Below are 18,081 nucleotides of genomic sequence, written 5' to 3' on the forward strand. Positions count from 1 at the left end.
AAGTCCTATTACTTGCAGACACTGTCTTTAAAGGCATATAGATCCTTGATACTCTGATCTCCCTCCACAAAGCAGATTGTTCATTCAGTGAAAAACACCCACAGACAGCCTGTTAGCTAAAGACTAGGAGATCCTCGTTGTCATAGCTCTAGATAACATAAGCATTTTATTGTGCACTATAAAGAAACATTTTACTTTTTTTTACAAAATCTTATGATTTGTTCAGACTGTTTAGTTTACTGTTGATTGATGTAAATTTTAAAAACCTATAAAGTTTTTTTAACAATTTACCATACTCCTGACATTTTAAGGAAGAAAAACATTGGTTTGTATCTGATTAAATAAGTGCAGTGGTACAGTACCTTTTTACTATTTTAATGGGATTGCCAGGTTGCCGATTTGTTGTTTTTATCAGGTGAGGAGATAAAGTGCAATTTGGAAAATAAATTGCAGATTTTGCCTTGCAGCACTGGGTCCTTGGTAAAAATCCAGCCAGGACACTATCTGCATGGTGTTTGCATGTTCTCCCTCTGCATGGTGTTTGCATGTTCTCCCTTTGCTTGTGTAAGTTTTCTCTGGTTTACTCCTACACTCCAAAGACTTGCTGGTAGATTAATTGGCTCCTGTCCTAGCTGGTGTGTGCAGGTATGTATGCAGTTCAGGACCTTAGTTTGTAAGATCCTTGAGGGCATAAACAAAAATCACTAAAATGTGATTGTATAATATATAAAGCACTATATTAACTGTCAGTGCTATGTAATAAATTAAGGAGAGTACATTGAACTGAAATTATGCCATAAGGTATTTCGGATTATATTCTGTTAAGTAAAACTTTCATCATATCCAGTTCTAATTGAATATCTCCTATAAACTTATCTATGATGGTTTTTGAAATGTGGAGTTTGGGGAATATCAGGGATCTGAGATTTTCCCATTAGTTATTTACTTGTTTTCTGTATTGAAAATGCCACAGGACCTGAAGACATACAACAGATACACAAGCACTGCATAGCCTGCTATGATTGCTATCATATTGCTGTCTTTGTACTTTTTATTATCTATAACACATTGGTACAAAATATATCAACTTGGGGTCATTTCAATAACTGAAGGTATACTTTTTATGGCAGAGAAAGAGAGTAGTTCCCAGACATCTAAAATCTTAACCCAGGGGAATCGCAATTACATAGTGACCTTTACATTGTGATGGCTGGCCTTTACAAGGTTCACAATGACATTTGGGTGGTTCTTGAGTCGTCATCATGATAAGCCTTACCCAAATACATTGTCAATGATAAAATGTCCTTCTCTGTCTTTTAATAAATCAGGAATTCATAATTTTTACATACTATAGTGATGGTCCATTTTTGTTGACCTTCTTGGGAGTAAATTCTTAAGCATTAGATTGCAGTTGCTAGGCTGTGTGTTAAAAATTGGTTTAAAAATAATGTGTGATCAAGCAGAATAAAAAATTGCAGGTATAAAGTACAAACAGATTGTGCCGTATTTATCGGGGTATTGCGCGCTCCGGCGTATAGCGCACACCTATAATTTTGACCCTAAAATCCTGTAAAAAAAACATTTTATTACATTTTACTACTTACAGTTTTGGTGTCTTGCCAGGCGTCCATCGGCGTCCTCGTCCGGTCCGGCGTCCGCCTGCGGCCTCGGTGGTGTCCTCCCGGCTTCTCCCGCGCTGTCCTCATGTCGAATCCCTGCTTCCCGCGCTCAGTTTGAAGCCTCCGCCGACGTATACCGAGCGCAGTACACTCGGGTATATTCGGCCAGGCTCGGCTTCTCACGCATAAACGTCACAGAGCGTGACTACGAGTGAAGCCGAGCCTGGCCGCAGTACCCGAGTATACTGCGCTCGGTATATGTCGGCGCAGGCATTCAAACACGGATCGGGAAGCGGGTATTGGCGTATATCGCGCACCCACGATTTTGCCCTGAAAATTTTCAGGGCAAAAAAGTGTGCGGTATACGCCGATAAATACGGTATTTATAGCTGAATGGTATGCTGTTTTTACAGGCAAGCTTTAACATTTTCTGATTGCCCTCTAATTTCTACCTCCTTCACATTTTATTGGCCACAGAGTCATAGTAATGGACAAGTAGGATGGGGGGGGGTTAGAAGAAAATGCCAAGATCTGACACTACTCTGTTTGAGTTTTTTTTGTCAGAATAGGAGTTAATTCATCCATAAAAGCAAGGTATAAAGCAGCCCATACGTTGATCATTATTTTTTCATTGAACCAGTGGATTGAGCGAAAAAATTATCCAATTTCCCCCTATCCACACACTGAATGTGGATGGGGGGAATCTTTGCCATTGTATTGTATTCTGACAGTGGGAGCCTTCCCTGCCATCTGAGTACAAGGAGCAGTGTTGCTGGCTATAGCCAGTGACTCTGATTGTTCAGGAGAAGCCCGACAGGCTGGTTGTACACAAATCGATCAATAGATGGATTGAAATTTTGCCAGTCCCTGCTGAACTATCCGAATTTCGGTGCATGCATGGCCAGCTTTACACGCCACAGTCTATATTGCTTTGTGAATTCACCTCACTTAAAACAAAGAAAGAAAGAAATGAGGTGTGTTCTAAAAATATTACACACTATAATAAGACACACACACACACACACCAGAAATTCCTGCAGACATCAGAAGGTTTAAAAATAAATTACCTTACGGATACTTATAAAACGTATTAACTTAATGATCTACAGTATTTAATAATAACACTGGCAATCAAATAAAGTATTTAGATGACTATTTTCTATTAGATACTCATCTTTCCTCCTTCCTGTGCCACTGATCACTGCAATAGTAGTTGCCCACTGAAGAATTGTTATGCCTTGTACACACGATCGGAATTTCCGATGAAAAAAGTCAGACTGAATGGCAGCACACTTTTTCCACTGAAATGTCTAATGGACTTTTTTCATCGGATAATCCTACCGTGTGTGGGCCCCATCAGACTTTTTCCCGTCGGAGTTTAGAAATAGAACATGTTTTATTCCGATCATCTGTGTGGTACTCCGACGGAGAAAAAAACATGCATGCTCAGAATCAAGTCGATGCATGCTCGGAAGCATTGAACTTCATTTTTCTCGGCTCGTCATTGGCCCGGAATCACAGACATCGGCGCATATTTATGCCGCCATAGCATATCTTTTTTACGCTACGCCGACGCAGCGCAGAGAGGCAAGCACCGAATTCACAAAGCACTTGCTCCCAAATCTGCTCTGGGTTTCCAAGGCGTAAGTCGGCGTAGGTGGAAGTGGGCGTGAGCCATGCAAATGAGGCGTGACCCCATGGCCGAGCGCCAGACAGATACATATAACGAACAGCGCATGCGTCGTCCCGTGGACGCATCCCAGTGCGCATGCTCACAATCACGTCGGAACAACTGCATAAGATACGTCGGATCACTGCCATATTCACGTCCAACGTAAAATACGTAAACTACGTAAAATACGATGGCTTATGTTCCCTGGTCCATACCTTTGCATGGGTTGCGCCTCATATATGGGGAATAACTTTACGCCAGACGTACGACTTATGCAAACCACGTATATTATGCGCCGGGCGCAAGTACGTTTGTGAATCGGCGTATTTCCCTAATTTGCATATTTGAATCGAAAATCAATGGGAGCGCCACATGCGTCCAGCGTAAATATGCGCCCAGGATACGCCGGCGTAGGCAAGTTACGTCGGATGAAGCCTATTTTTAGGCGTATCTTGGTTTCTGGGTCAGCGCATAGATACGACGGCGCACATTTGTACTTACGATGGCGTATCTTGAGATACGTCGGCGTACGTGCTTTGTGAATCCGGGCCATAGTGTTTTACGTCACCGCGTTTTGGACGGTCGGAATTTGGTCTGACAGTGTGTATGCAAGACAGCTTGAACGGAATTTCGACAGAAAATTCCATTGGATTTTATGCCATCGGAAATTCTGATCGTGTGTACAGGGCATTAGAAGCTAACATTTTTGGGAGTTTGTTTCCTGATCCCCCCTGCACTCTGTGATTCCTCCCACTGCCAGCAGATTGTCCCGTCACTCTCAAAAGTGCCACTTTCTAAAAAATCTTTAACAGTGTGGGCAACAGAAGAGGTAAGAATCTAGCTGCTTCTTTTTAAGGAGACCTTTATTTCAGGAATCATTCAAGCAACATAGTTGCTTTAAATTGTCAGGAAAATTTGTGTGACACTGTGCAATTTCTTTTAATTAACCAGTCTGTCTGTACTGATATCGTTACGTGAGCAGTAGTATGTATGGTGGGAAGATACAGATAAATAGGGAAAAAATCTAACTCTGATACGCTCACCAAGATCAGACAAACAAAGTAAAAAGGGAAGGATCCACATCACAGTCAAGCAATTACACTAATCCTTGCAAGCTTCTAACTAGTTTCCCTTGAAATTGCTCAAACTGAAAATGAGCAATAAGCAAGAGCGCTCCGGATTGTGCAGATTAACTAATTTATTCAAATAAAAAATTGCAAATTGCATTCATGTACCAGTAAAAAACAGACGTTGGGAAGTGTCAGCGTGTGCTGTGTTCAGTCCCCACTGCAATCAGCAATCAACCCCCAATCCATGCGAACTTGTTAGAATTCTGTTGAAACCCAACAATTAAAATAAAAATAGTGCCATTTTGTATTGGGCCATGTTTACATCTTTGCGGTGCAATAAAGCAAAGCACGTTAATAAGCGTTACTTTGTGTGATAATGTGTGTTGTGTTAGGGTAGCCCATTCATTTCAATAGGGTCCCTAGTTGACTAAAATGCAAATTGTGCATGTCCTTTTTTTTTTTTTTTTTTTAAAGGCTGTACTCCTGGCTCTCTCCCTCCTCATGGGCTCAGAGAGAGCAGCAGGAGCTATTTGCTCCCACTGCTGTCAATCACAGCCAGTGAGGATGTAGCAGGGGCAGGACTGAGCTATGTGTGTCTTATGGACAAGGGTAAGCATCTTGATATGGGTGCACTCAGCAGGGATGTAGAGCGTCAGTAGGGGGTCCCCAGAAGGGGAAGGTCGGGGCTGCTGTATGCAAAACCATTGTTCAGAGCAGGTAAGTATGACATGTTTTTTATTGTATTAATTTTTTTTTACAATCACTAAGAATTAATGGCAGTACAGTACTACAATGTGAAACACACTTATGTGTGTATGCAAACTGTGTAAACATGTGGACAGAGCCTTAAGCCCTGTACACATGATCGGTTTGGACCGATGGACTGTTTCCATCGAACAAACCGATGTGTGGGATCCCATCGGTTTGTTTTCCATCAGTGAAAAAAAAAAATCATGTTTTAAATTGTTCCTATGGATAAAAAAACAATAGAAAAAAAAGATTGTGTGGAAGTCCATCGGTCAAAAATCCACGCATACTCAGAATCAAGTCGACGCATGCTCGGAAGTATTGAACTTCATTTTTCTCAGCACGTCGTAGTGTTTTATGTCACCGCGTTTTGGCATGGTCGGATTTTTGACTGATGGTGTGTAGGCAAGACTAATAAAAGTCAGCTTCATTGGATATCCGATGAAAAAAATCAATCGGATTAGATTCCATCAGATATCCGATCGTGTGTACGAGGCTTTAGGGTTGGAAAGTCTCCAGAGGTTGATGAGTGGAGCTGGAAATAGAAATGGGGGGAACTCTGGAGCTAATATTCTGCAACACAGATTACTGGGTCCCTGAGCTGCAGTTACCTTTATTATTTCATATGTAATCTATAGCATTTTTTTTTTTTATAATATCATTACTTCCTATATGACACATGAAGCCGTAAACAAAAGGAATAAAAATGAAAAGCATAGAAAAAACAAATGATTGCTAATGGAGAGTAAGGAGTTATTTGGGGCTGATTAGGGTTAACTAAGGGTTAATATTTAATTTTATAGGAATACATTTTATTTAAAAAATAAATTGTAACCTTTTAAAGGGGTTGTGAAGGTAAAAAAATTGTTCCCTAAATATCTTCCTTTACCTTAGTGCAGTCCTCATTCACTTACCTTATCCTTCCATTTTGCTTTTAAATGTCCTTATTTCTTCTGAGAAATCCTCACTTCCTGTTCTTCTGTCTGTTACTCCACACAGTAATGCAAGGCTTTCTCCCTGGTGTGGAGTGTCATGCTCGCCCCCTCCTTTGAGGGGGCGAGCAGGAGAGTCAGGACGTAGAGAGCGTCCTGACTCTCCTGTAGTCCAAGGGAGGGGGCGAGCACAACACTCCACACCAGGGAGAAAGCCTTGCATTACTGTGTGGAGTTACAGACAGGAAGTGAGGATTTCTCAGAAGAAATAAGGACATTTAAAAGCAAAATTGAAGGATGAGGTAAGTGAAGGAGGACTACACTAAGGTAAAGGAAGCTATTTAGGGAAATGTTTTTTTTTTACCTTTACAACCCCTTTAAGTAATGTCACATGCAGAGTCAAACCTTTAGGCTAGGGGTTCACACTGAGGAACGGAGCGGCTCATGGCAGGTGTCCTGCGTCTCCAATCACCGGTTCAGGTCTGATTTCATCTGCAATTTTTGGCTGATTTTGGACCCGATATGGACCAAAAGACGCACAGCACTCCTGTGAAATTTGCACCAGAGCTGCTCCGGAGATGTGTGAACTGGTTCAATAAAGAGCCGCAGGGCCGTTCCACCCTATAGGCTCACTATGCAAGCCACTTAGGGCCCCGCAAAGCTGCAGGGGGGCCCCCAAATTACTAGAGGCCCCGCCTGGTGAGACATCATTTTTGGCCCCTCACCCCGCTTCTCAACTCGATGGCTGCATGGGAGAAGAGGTAAGAAGTCAGTACCCTCCGCTTCTCACTTTAATGTAAGATGTCAGTTCCGATAGCCCCCCCCCCCCCCGCTTCTCAACTTTAATATGCCATGTCATTTTGCTTAGGGCCCCAGGGAGGTCAGGATCGGCACAGGAGAGCCGGTCACAATCTCCTGTCATGCAAATTGAATGCTGGGAAACCCGCATCCGATCTGCACTGGTGTGAACCGGGCCTTAACCTACATATGAATGAAATAGTAATACAATGAAACAATACATTTATTAAGAGACTAGAGAAAAAATTCTGATTTTTACAGACTGCAATTTAATGGACAGCTGGCAACCCTCATGTCACTACTCCAGTTACACAGTGGAAGAAGCAGCAAGTTGACTTTGTACAGGGAGAATGTACCAGGAAGAGATGTGTAATGTTTGTTTGTAGGGGTCCTATTACTTTAATTTAATCCCCTGCAAGCCTGTTAAAATGAAACCACAAAATTGTGGCCACACACCTAGTTCCTTGCAGAGGTTGAATTGTTCTTGGGAGGAAGCAAGACTTGGAGGAGGAGGGGTGCACAGGAGAGGAAAATGGGACACAGTGGAGTTGAAGTGCAGCATCAGGTGTATATTTTACAGTGGCATGGGGGCAGTGTAAGTACCTGTATTTGACTTGATATCGGCTACTAGCAATTTCCTTACAGAGAAGCTCAATGCGAGGAGTCAATCAGTTTTTCTGCAGTGTTCATGTTCTAACAAGGAATATGCTGATAGTAGCAAAGAGATTCATTGGTGTGCTACTTCTCCTTTCACTGTTCAGTCACAGGTTGGAGGAGGGACTTACCCTGTAATGTTACTTCACTGTAGCAGAAAAAAAAATCAGGCCCTCTGCCCTGCCAGGCAGAGCTGTGTTGTATAACAGTGTATATTTCAGACTGACTGGGTGGGCAGAAAAACAAATACTGTGACAGGTAAAACAGCTCTCTAGGTATTTTATCTTTAGCGTTTGTCTAGATAGTTCCACTTTCAAAGATACAAGACAGCCTAAAACAAGCAGTTTGCCTGTCACAGATTTTGCACTTAATGCCCCACAGCAAGAGCATTATGTGAGCTTGACCTGAACCTGGCTTCATACCTTTTATCAAAAGCTCAGCTGCCTTCTTTCTCCCGCAGAAAATGATGGAAAGGCACAAATTCACAGACTTGTTTCTGCTCTGTATGCAAGAATCATCTTTTACTGAACCCACATAAGGGACCCCTTGTTACTGACTGACATGAGATTGGCACCCTTGGGGAAATTGTGGACCCTTGGGAGCCACGGGCTGCCATTAGCAGATCCACTGCTGGTAACGTGTGGTCAGCTTTAGAACTGTGATTGTATGGGTTTGGAACTGTATTGCAGACATTGTAAGCTAGCAATTTATTGATCATATGAAGGTCTACACAAATAGGGCTTGACCTCTTATTTTTTTTTGTTATATAATTCTGGTTGATATTGAAGTGCTTTTATAAAGTATGTATTTAATTTTTATCCATAAAGTATCCTATTTTGCAAGTTGTCTAATTTATTCTAGTTATTTTGTGTTTCTGTTGTTCAACCTATTTTTATTTTTAATTGACAGTGGTCACACATCCCTTACAATTACTGGTACCAACCTTGATATCATACAGGAGCCAAGAATTCGAGTGAAGTATAATGGCAAGGAATCTGTGAATGTACGTCTGCCTCGAGCTGTTTGTCATTGTAATTTGTAACAAGATTTCTGATTTTGCCTGTTTAGCTTGGAGAAAGGATGATCAAGCTTTTATAGTACTGTTGTGTGATCATTTATGCAGATTTTGATTGTTTATTGTACTGCCATTTGGTCTATACATTTTTATTTGCCTATGTGCAGCAATTGTGCAGCTTTAAGATGATATAGCACCACCTACTGCTAGTAGGAGGAACTAAAATGCAATAAATGCTGCTAGTTTTAATGCAATGTTTTCTAAACAGAAATTTCTAAAATCAATAAAACACAGAAATATATGTGTGTAAAGTACAAATTTAAAGACCCATATAATTATTTTTAATCATGGAAATTGTTTTTTCTAAAAATCCCACACTCAGGGGAAACGAGGTGGATTAATTCCAGACTGACCTCTATGTTCTCTGAATACAATCAGTTTTATGAGAAATCCAACTAAACCTAATAAGGTTTAGAAGAAAAGACTAGTTTGCTGACCCAACACAACTAATTTTCTTGACTTTTCATCAGGTAAAAATTATATTAGTACGGTATTATCCATTTTCAAAAATAATTCCGTTGACAGATTAAAGATTTCATCATACATTAATTATTGTGCCTAATTGACTTTGTTTATAAAGTATCACGAACTTGCAGCAAACACTGAATAACTCAATTCAGTTCCCTTTAAATCTGTTTCATAAAACTTCTCCAGTATTTTAGATGGTATTGTAATATTATTGTTTTCTCACCAGGTATGTAAGATAGTTAATGCTTCTTGTCTGATGTGCTGGGCTCCAGCCCTTACTCCAGAATATCGTCCCGGACTGGATGCTGTGGAGAGGCCAGACGAGTTTGGATTTATCTTTAATAATGTGCAGTCACTACTGATCTTCAATAATACCAAATTCATCTATTACCCCAACCCAACATTTGAGCTTCTCAGCATTACAGGCATTCTTGAGCAAAAGCCCGGATCTCCAATTATACTAAAGGTGAAGGCACATCAGAACTACATGAAAACAATACGGTATACAGTGCCTCAAAAAAGTAATCATACCCCTTGAAATTTTCCACATTTTGTCATGTTACAACCAAAAACGTAAATGTATTTTATTGGAATTTTTACTGCAAACAGGACTTATGACTTTCTTTCAACAATGACTTTCTTCGTACTACCCCTCTACCATAAAGACCAGATTTGTGGAGTGCACGACTAATAGCTGTCCTGTGGACAGATTCTCCCACCTGAACTGAGGATCTCTCCTTCTCCGCCAGAGTTACCATGGGCCTCTTGGCTGCTTCTCTGATTAATGTTCTCCTTGCCCGGCCTGTCATTTTAGGTGGACGGCCATATCTTGGTAGGTTTGCAGTTGTGTCAAACGCTTTCCATTTTTGGATGATGTATTGAACAGTGCTCAGTGAGATGTTCATAGCTTTGGATATTTTTTTATAAACTAATTCTGCTTAAAACTTCTCTTCTTTATCCCTGATTTGTCTGGTGTGTTCCTAGGCCTTCATGATGCTGTTTGTTCACAAAGGTTCTCTAACAAATCTCTGAGGGCTCTCACAGACCAGCTGTTTTTATACTGAGATAAAATTACACACAGATGGACTAATTAGGTGACTTCTGAAGGCAATTGGTTCCACTAGATTTAATTAGGGGTATCAGAGTAAAGGGGGCTGGATACAAATGCACGCCACACTTTTCAGATATTTATTTGTAAAAAAAAAATGTAAAAAATTATTTTCCTTCCCCTACACAACTATGTGCCACTTCGTGTTGGTCTATCACATAAAATCCCTATAAAATACATTTACGTTTTTGGTTGTAACATGACAAAATGTGGAAAATTTGAAGGGGTATGAAAACTTTTTCAAGGCACTGTGTATATATGTGTTTGTAATATATGTGCAATTTCCTGGTGTAAAATGGTTTAGCAAATTGTTGTGAAAAATAAATTTGAAGCATGCTAAAAGGAAGATTTGACAATGATGGTGTTTTCTAAAGCACAGGTTATGTTACTGTATATAAGGCACGGAGTTTAAGGTTTAGAGTTCCAATAGAGATGCTATGGGGAATTGTGCGCAATAACAGAATTTATGAAGGTGACATTTATTGATTCATAGTTCCAAGAACATTTATTAGTATGAGACCTAATGTTATTGCATAATTAGTCATTTAAAGCAATAGAAATGTTGCAAGCATGAACATGGAATCATGTACGTTAAGCATGACAATCTCAAACAATGGCCTGAATTTAGTGGAATTAATCTTGTAGGGGCTGTATTGTCTTATAAGGGCCATGCCTGCTAACTACAAAAAAAAAAAAGAAATAAAAAGCTTATAGCACTTACGTACACTACATTTTAGTAACAATTGCATGTTTACAGGCATTCCCAATGAAGTCTATTGTATCAAAAATTCCTGAATACGTTCAAAAAAGCTCATTTACTTTTTGAGCAACTGAGTGTACAAGTGTGGAATAGTAAAGAATGGAATAGTAGTCACAGACAGGCATAGGGAAACGAGCAGGAACGCACTTGAGTGTAAATGGGGGCTAAAACCATTCAGGACAACAAAGAGGGAGAGAGGGGGCTGCATGCAGTCCAAAACCATTTGACATGCCTTCTGTAATGTTGACAAATGCAACCTCAAAGGTTTGAAGTAATGTGATGTTACTTTCTGAGCAGGGAAAGAATCTGTGTCCACCTGCAGCAGGAGGGGTAAAACTGAATTACACTGTTCTGATTGGAGACACACCATGTGATGTCACTGTCTCGGAAACCCAGCTTCTTTGCGAGTCGCCTAATCTTACTGGCCAACATAAAGTGACTGTAAGTTCCTCCATACTTCTTTCTTCATTTTCATATATTTTTACACTGAGCATCAAGTGGATTGTTGGGGCTGTTGCAAGTATAAAATGTAATTATACTATAATTTTTATAAATGACTATCACTATTTTTCAACTATTTTGACTATTCATCCTTCTTGCTATTGCATGAAAATGGTACTTATTATTTTTAGCCTTTTGAAGCACATCTGCACAATTTTAATTACTTGTCATGTTGTGAGAAACCTTTGAAAACTAGCCAGAAGTCATATTTTAACATCTTACAGAGGGCCAGTAAAATAAAGCTGTCTTAGGCCTCTTGCACACAGGCATCATAATTTAGGCCGGGTTCACATATGTGTGAATTGGATTGGAGTTTCCCGCATCCAATTCGCATTACATGCAAGTGTGCCCGGTGTAATGATGTGTAGGTTTTATGTTATAATTCAAGTTCAATTGTTACGCCTAGTTCCTTATGCATGTTAGGAAACAGTTAACAGTTTTGGTCATGTGATCTGGGGGCGGGGAGCTGTTAGTTGTAAGATGGATCCTGCTGAATAAACACCAGGCTAATGTTCAAACTCTTGCTGTCTGCCTATTCTTGGTGTTAAAACATCACACCCGGCTCGCAATGGAGCCAGTTCACACAGGTCCGTGGTGGCCGTGGTCTGCATTCCGAAAGGGTCCTGTGTGTCTTTGGGTCTGGTTCAGGTGCAAATTCAGACAAAAATTCAAACCTGAATTGCTCCTGCACCAGTGAACAGGGACGCATTGGACCCCATGCTGGGAACCGCGGGCACACATACAGTATGTGAACCCAGCCTTACCAATGTGTACTCAGGAACTTGTGATGACCGCATACAAGGAGCCAAATACTATTTGTAAATACCTGAGTAATGTTGAGTATAGGCTAGGTGCATAAGCATATAGACAAGTAAAATTCTTCTTTATTGCCTGTATTGTAATATACTTGCGTAAACATGTTTATAGATGAGTAAACTCGTGCATACAAGTAAATTACTGCACTCAAATGAAAAAAAAAAATTTGTTTTACTGCTCTGTACTGTATTGTTTTACTGTGCTGTATTACTGATCATTACTCAGCTGTGTGCAATGTCCCATAGACAACAATGCATCTCATTTCAGACACTCCTGTTTGCAAGAGGCCTTTTAACTGGTTGCTGTGTTTGGTGTAATTTGCATATAGCATCATTTGTCATTCCCATTCTACTTTCCCTGAGCATTTTTTATTTTCCTCTAGGTCCATGTTGGTGGCATGGTGTTTTCACCTGGTTCTATCAATGTGTTATCAGATAGCCTCCTAACTCTTCCTGCTATTGTAAGCATAGCTGCTGGTGGAAGCCTCCTTCTTATCATTGTCATCATTGTGTTAATTGCCTACAAACGCAAGTCCAGAGAGAATGACTTAACCTTGAAGAGACTGCAGATGCAGATGGACAACCTGGAGTCACGGGTAGCTCTAGAGTGCAAAGAAGGCAAGTGATATATTTTTTGTCAGAATATACTTTTTCATTGCTCGCTATCTTAAGAGTCAGATCCAGGATTGTTTGTGTATGTTTCTACTTGTGTGAAGAAAGATTTTCTGTTCCACCACATTTTAATTGATTTGATATGTACCGTTTGGATCAAATCATTGTGCTGTAAATATACCACAGTGCAAACAAACCAAAATGCCAATCCTATAAGCAGTGCTAATATGCAACAATAAAACAATTGTGAGCAATAATGGGTGAAAAGTTTGTCTGCGTCTTTGAAGGGGGTGTGGAGCACAGATTACCTGTTTGGCTATTAGAGCACTTCAGCACTTTGGCTATTTCTAGCAACAGCAGCACCTGTGAAGAAAACCTGCAATTAGAACGTTTATGTTTATTTGCACACCATTGAACTTTCACTGGCTACATGCTTGCTATTTTTTTTTTTCATTCATATTTGCACCCATTATTGTGCACAATTTTATTTATTTATTTTGCATACTAGCACTGCTTATAGGATATGGCTTTTTTTTTTTTTTTGCGCTGTGGTAAATGTACCTATTTTTTCACATTTCTTGACTGCTGTCATGAACACTGATTGACTGTTGTTAAGAACAGCAGCATCAAGCTCAATATTATTAGCACACTGTACTGAATGTTGGTATTCTAGCATGTTTCATTCAACAGAACATTTGAACATGTTAAACCGCTTGCCGACTCCCTGTGGCAGAATGACACTCCTGCGTGAATCGCCATAGCTGTAGGGCAGTCGCTTCTAAGGAGTATAGGGGGTGCATGGAGCCGATGCATGTGCCCGGCACCTGTGATCGCTCCTGACAGAGTGAGAATTTAGGATTTGTGTGTGTAAATCCACATCCTGTCAGGGGAGAGGAGACAGATCTTGTGTTCCTAGTATATAGGCACAACGATCGGCCTCCTCCCCAAGTCAGTCCCATCCCCCCACAGTTAGAACACACACTAAGGGAACACATTAAACCCCTTGATCGTCCTCTAGTGTTGACCCCTTTCCTGCCAGTTACATTTATACAGTAATCAGTGCATTTTTATAGCACCGATCGCTGTATAACTATCAGTGGTCCCAAAAATGTGTCAAAAGTGTCCAATCTGTCCTCCGCAATGTGGCAGTCCTGATAAAATTTGCATTTCGCCGCCATTATTAGTAAAAAATAAATAAATAATAAAAATTTCATAAATCTATCCCCTATTTTGTAGACGCTTACTGTGGCTTGGTCAGGAAGGGGGTATATCCTTCCGGGGCTGATTTATAGGTTTTGTTTCAATAACTAATCCTTGGTCTAGGATGTTAATGGGTGAGGCAATAGACAGCAAATGTGCAAATTGAATTAAAGTGCTTTGAAGTCATACTTTGAAGCTTATATAGCTGAGATCTAGTGACTATAACTATAAGAAAATTGAGTAATACTTTAAATGATAGTGTTCCACTAAAAGATCTTCCTCTAAAGTGGCTTCCGAAACTGACACCTCTGGCAGAGGGGAGTGACGATTTTCTGTCTCCATTACAGTGCCCAGTGGTTCCTCCAATCTCACAAAAACTCCACAATGAATGGATATGGGCTCAACCCCTGCCTTTGTTTGTCCTAATTACTAATTAAGAAGGTTTAGGCTTATTTAAAGATTAAAAGAGAATATATATATATAGATGCATGTTAGCTCCCGACTGTATTAAAATAAATATATTTATTCTATATATTAAAATACATAAATGGTACACATTTAACACAAGACGCAAGACTATGCTAAAAAGTATATCCTGCTGTTCACCCAATTTCCTCATAAACCTATATCAAACTACTTGAGAAATGAAATACGCATATTTTTATATTGTGCTCTAAGCTTTATAAGTTTGGATAAGTAACCCTAAGCAAAAAAAATGGTACTGCAATATGAGGGCCAAACAAAAAAAAAGCAAAAAATAGCAAAAATGATCAATAGTGATTCCAAATCTGAAAGTATGGGCCTGCCCTAGGTCGACCTTTTAACTGATGGACCCTATTATATGTGTTGTTAGTCCTTGACCCTATGGCATCAGAGAAAAAACTGGCAAGAAACTGATTTGTATTTTTCCAAGATAGTATTTTTGGATATGAATTTGCGATGAACATAGCTGGATTCATCTGTTGTGGTCTAGAGGAGGCAGGGTATTAAAATGTGTCCATGTATGTGTAGTTCATGCTACCTCCCTCGCACATGTAAAGTGTAATTGACTGATGCGTGGAACACTCCCGGTCCAGAGGAGGTTTTACACGTGTGTAAACTTGGTATTATTTAAAATGACATGCACTCCCTCCCTCACAAGAGGTTCCTCCAATTTACATGTTACTACTGGACGTAGGAGGTCAGAGGGAGCAATTACTGAGTGTGGCAGAGAAAACAGCAAATCGACACTGCCAATAGTGTCTCTTTCAGAAGACACTTAAGAGGAGGATTATTTCACAACAGGGCAGCTCAGGCAGCGGAAGATTTAGGGATTTATTTTATATTGCAGAATGGTATTTTGTAGGCAAGAATTAAAAGCATTAAAGCAAATCTGACAGGGTACTCTGAGATCTAGTGATTGTTGTATTTTTGTGCTTTATTATCTCATTATATGTTTTAGGCTATAAATAGAACTTACCTAGCTATATGGCCTTGTGTTTGTTAAATGATCTTTTGAATTGTGGAAGGATACCCAAATGGCTTCCTCTGCTGGGGGCTCAAGTACAAACTCTTGAGTTTCCACAGTCAATACTAAGATAACAGATTTGTTTTGAAACCTGTGAAGCAGCCCGACAACACTTTCTTTCTTGTTGTTTTTATTGACTAGTAAATAAATGTCCTCTACAAATCCCAGAAGATTTCTAGCTTACAGTGATAACATTTGTAAGTTGAAATAAGAATACTAATGCTGTTATAGGGACGAAGACGGTACTGACAGAACTGAAAGCTTTTAGGAAAAGGGAGGCAACTTTCCTTGACATTGACAGCTGTTCTAGGATGGCATTACAAACATTCACTGCTGCCATGTAACCTACTTCCCAGATCAAACTATTCTGTGGGGTCTTCTAGAGCAGTGTTTCCCAACTCCAGTCCTCAAGGCACACCAACAGGTCATGTTTTCAGGCTTTCCATTATTTTGCACAGGTGATTTGATCAGTTTCACTGCCTTAGTAATTACCACAGCCGTTTCATCTGAGGGAAATCCTGAAAACATGACCTGTTGGTGTGCCTTGAGGACTGGAGTTGGGAAACGCTGTTCTAGAGTAATTAAACTCACCTCCACACCCAGTTCAAAATATTCTCTGGGATCTCTTACAAAAAATAAACTTGCCTCCACACCCACTTCAGGTTGGAGGTGCTTCAGCAGGACAAGAAAGTAGCTACCAAGCTTTATAGCAGGCCCACCCCTAGCGCTCCTTTCGATTACTTTTGACTGGCACAGAAACTGATAAGTATGCTTGGGGACTGAACTACACTAGATGTGGCCCTATGAAAGTATCAATTCTACCGACCAATAATTTAAACAAAATCTCTAATAAATTTTACTGAATTTACTTTATGGACACACACTTTTGTAATCTAAATTCAAAGGCTGTCTGTATGGATGATTGACAGCCCAGTTGCATAGGAATGATAGCCTTTATATTTTTTTGTAAGTTTTCTTATAGCATGGGAAAGTGATAAAGCATTTTGTCAGTTTTAATGCTGTCAAGGTCTCCGTTAGGAACCTTTTCCCTTACTTCCTGTTCCAATCATTGGAAAAGGAGGGGAATTTTCGCAGAAACATGACAGCAAAAAAAACACCCTTTCTAGTTGGGTGGAGAATGATTAAGCTTTGTTAAGTTTTTGTTCACGTGCATGTCCTTGTTAAGGGCATTTCCCATCATCTAATGTGTATTTCACACCCTAGCACATATGTTTTCACTGGGACAGCAAGTAAGTGTAAATCTTCCCTAGTAAGACTTTTAGAACGATTTTCCTTTTTTACTTACACTTTACCATCAGTCTTACTTACTCCGGTCTCCTTCTAGCACTAGCTAGTGCTTTAAATCCAAACTGTTATATTTGTGTTAATTTATTTTATTTGTAAATTCGTTTATCAGTCTTTGTACTTGGGAAAGAAAATGTTAGCGTCAGAAAACATTCAATCACATTTGTACCTTGTACGTTATACTTTATGGGGCAGATCCACGTACAGCGGCGCATATTACCGCCGGGCGTAGCATATCTAAGATACACTACGCCGCCGTAACTTACTTTTTTTCGAATCCTCAAAGAATTAGTGTATCTTTGGCGGCGTAAGGGCGCGGATTTCAAATGGATGTGATGGGGGCGTGTTTTATGTAAATACGTCGTGACCCAACGTAAACAATGTTTTTTTTAACGGCGCATGCGCCGTCCGTGGGGGTATTCCAGTGCGCATGCTCGAAATTAAACCGGAACAAGCCAATGCTTGTCATTCTACGCAAATCCCTATTCGTGAACGACTTACGCAAACAACGTAAATTCAAAATGCGAGGCGGGAACGACGGCCATACTTAACATTGAGTACGCCACCATATAGCAGGGGTAACTATACGCCGGAAAAAGCCAAACGCAAACGATGTAAAAAAATGCCCCGGCCGGACGTACGTTCGTGGATCGCCGTAACTAGCTAATTTGCATACTCGACGCGGAAATTCAATGGAAACGCCACCTAGCGGCCGCCGAAAAAATGCACCAAAGATCCGACGTGGGAACTTTGAAATTACGCAGCGTATCAATAGATACGCCGGCGTAATTTCTTTATGGATCTGCCCCTATATCTATAGTAATACTAGAGGTCTGTTCATAAATGTTGTCATACAAGACTCGTACAACTTTCACTCAAGATTTACACATTTTTCTTTTTGGGTTCAACTGAAAACTGTGTTAATCCTGAGGAATAGTTGTGTGAATATTGGGTAAAACTGTTTATAAATAGACCCATGGTTTTCAAACTACCACTGGTCAAAACAGCAAAAGAAAGTTTCTTAATCATGTTGTACAGACACAGGAAGTTAATCATGGTTTATATGCAGCAAGTTGGTTAGATTCCTAAATGCACGAAATATAACTGGATATTTATAGACCAGCTAACCTATTTTATTTGTGATGGTTGTCTTCTCTCTACTGAGAGAAGCTTATCTATCTTAAATTCATTTTTTTTCTCAAGTTAGTCTCAAGTGAGTTAGCGGCCTTCTGCCCTAA

At 40.0% G+C, this 18,081-nt stretch overlaps 1 protein-coding gene across 1 annotated transcript in view; it reads left to right on the forward strand.

Moving 5' to 3' along the window:
• PLXNA2 (plexin A2) overlaps window positions 1-18,081 on the forward strand; it is a 479,392-nt gene that overhangs the window by 363,458 nt on the left and 97,853 nt on the right. Inside the window, exons 17-20 of the mRNA XM_040337525.1 lie at window positions 8,402-8,495; window positions 9,262-9,501; window positions 11,201-11,344; window positions 12,603-12,837. Of these exons, the coding sequence (XP_040193459.1) occupies window positions 8,402-8,495; window positions 9,262-9,501; window positions 11,201-11,344; window positions 12,603-12,837 (713 nt within the window). The remainder of the gene's footprint in view (window positions 1-8,401; window positions 8,496-9,261; window positions 9,502-11,200; window positions 11,345-12,602; window positions 12,838-18,081) is intronic.

This window comes from Rana temporaria, chromosome 2, assembly GCF_905171775.1.
Source record: "Rana temporaria chromosome 2, aRanTem1.1, whole genome shotgun sequence".
Taxonomy (NCBI): Eukaryota; Metazoa; Chordata; class Amphibia; order Anura; family Ranidae; genus Rana; species Rana temporaria.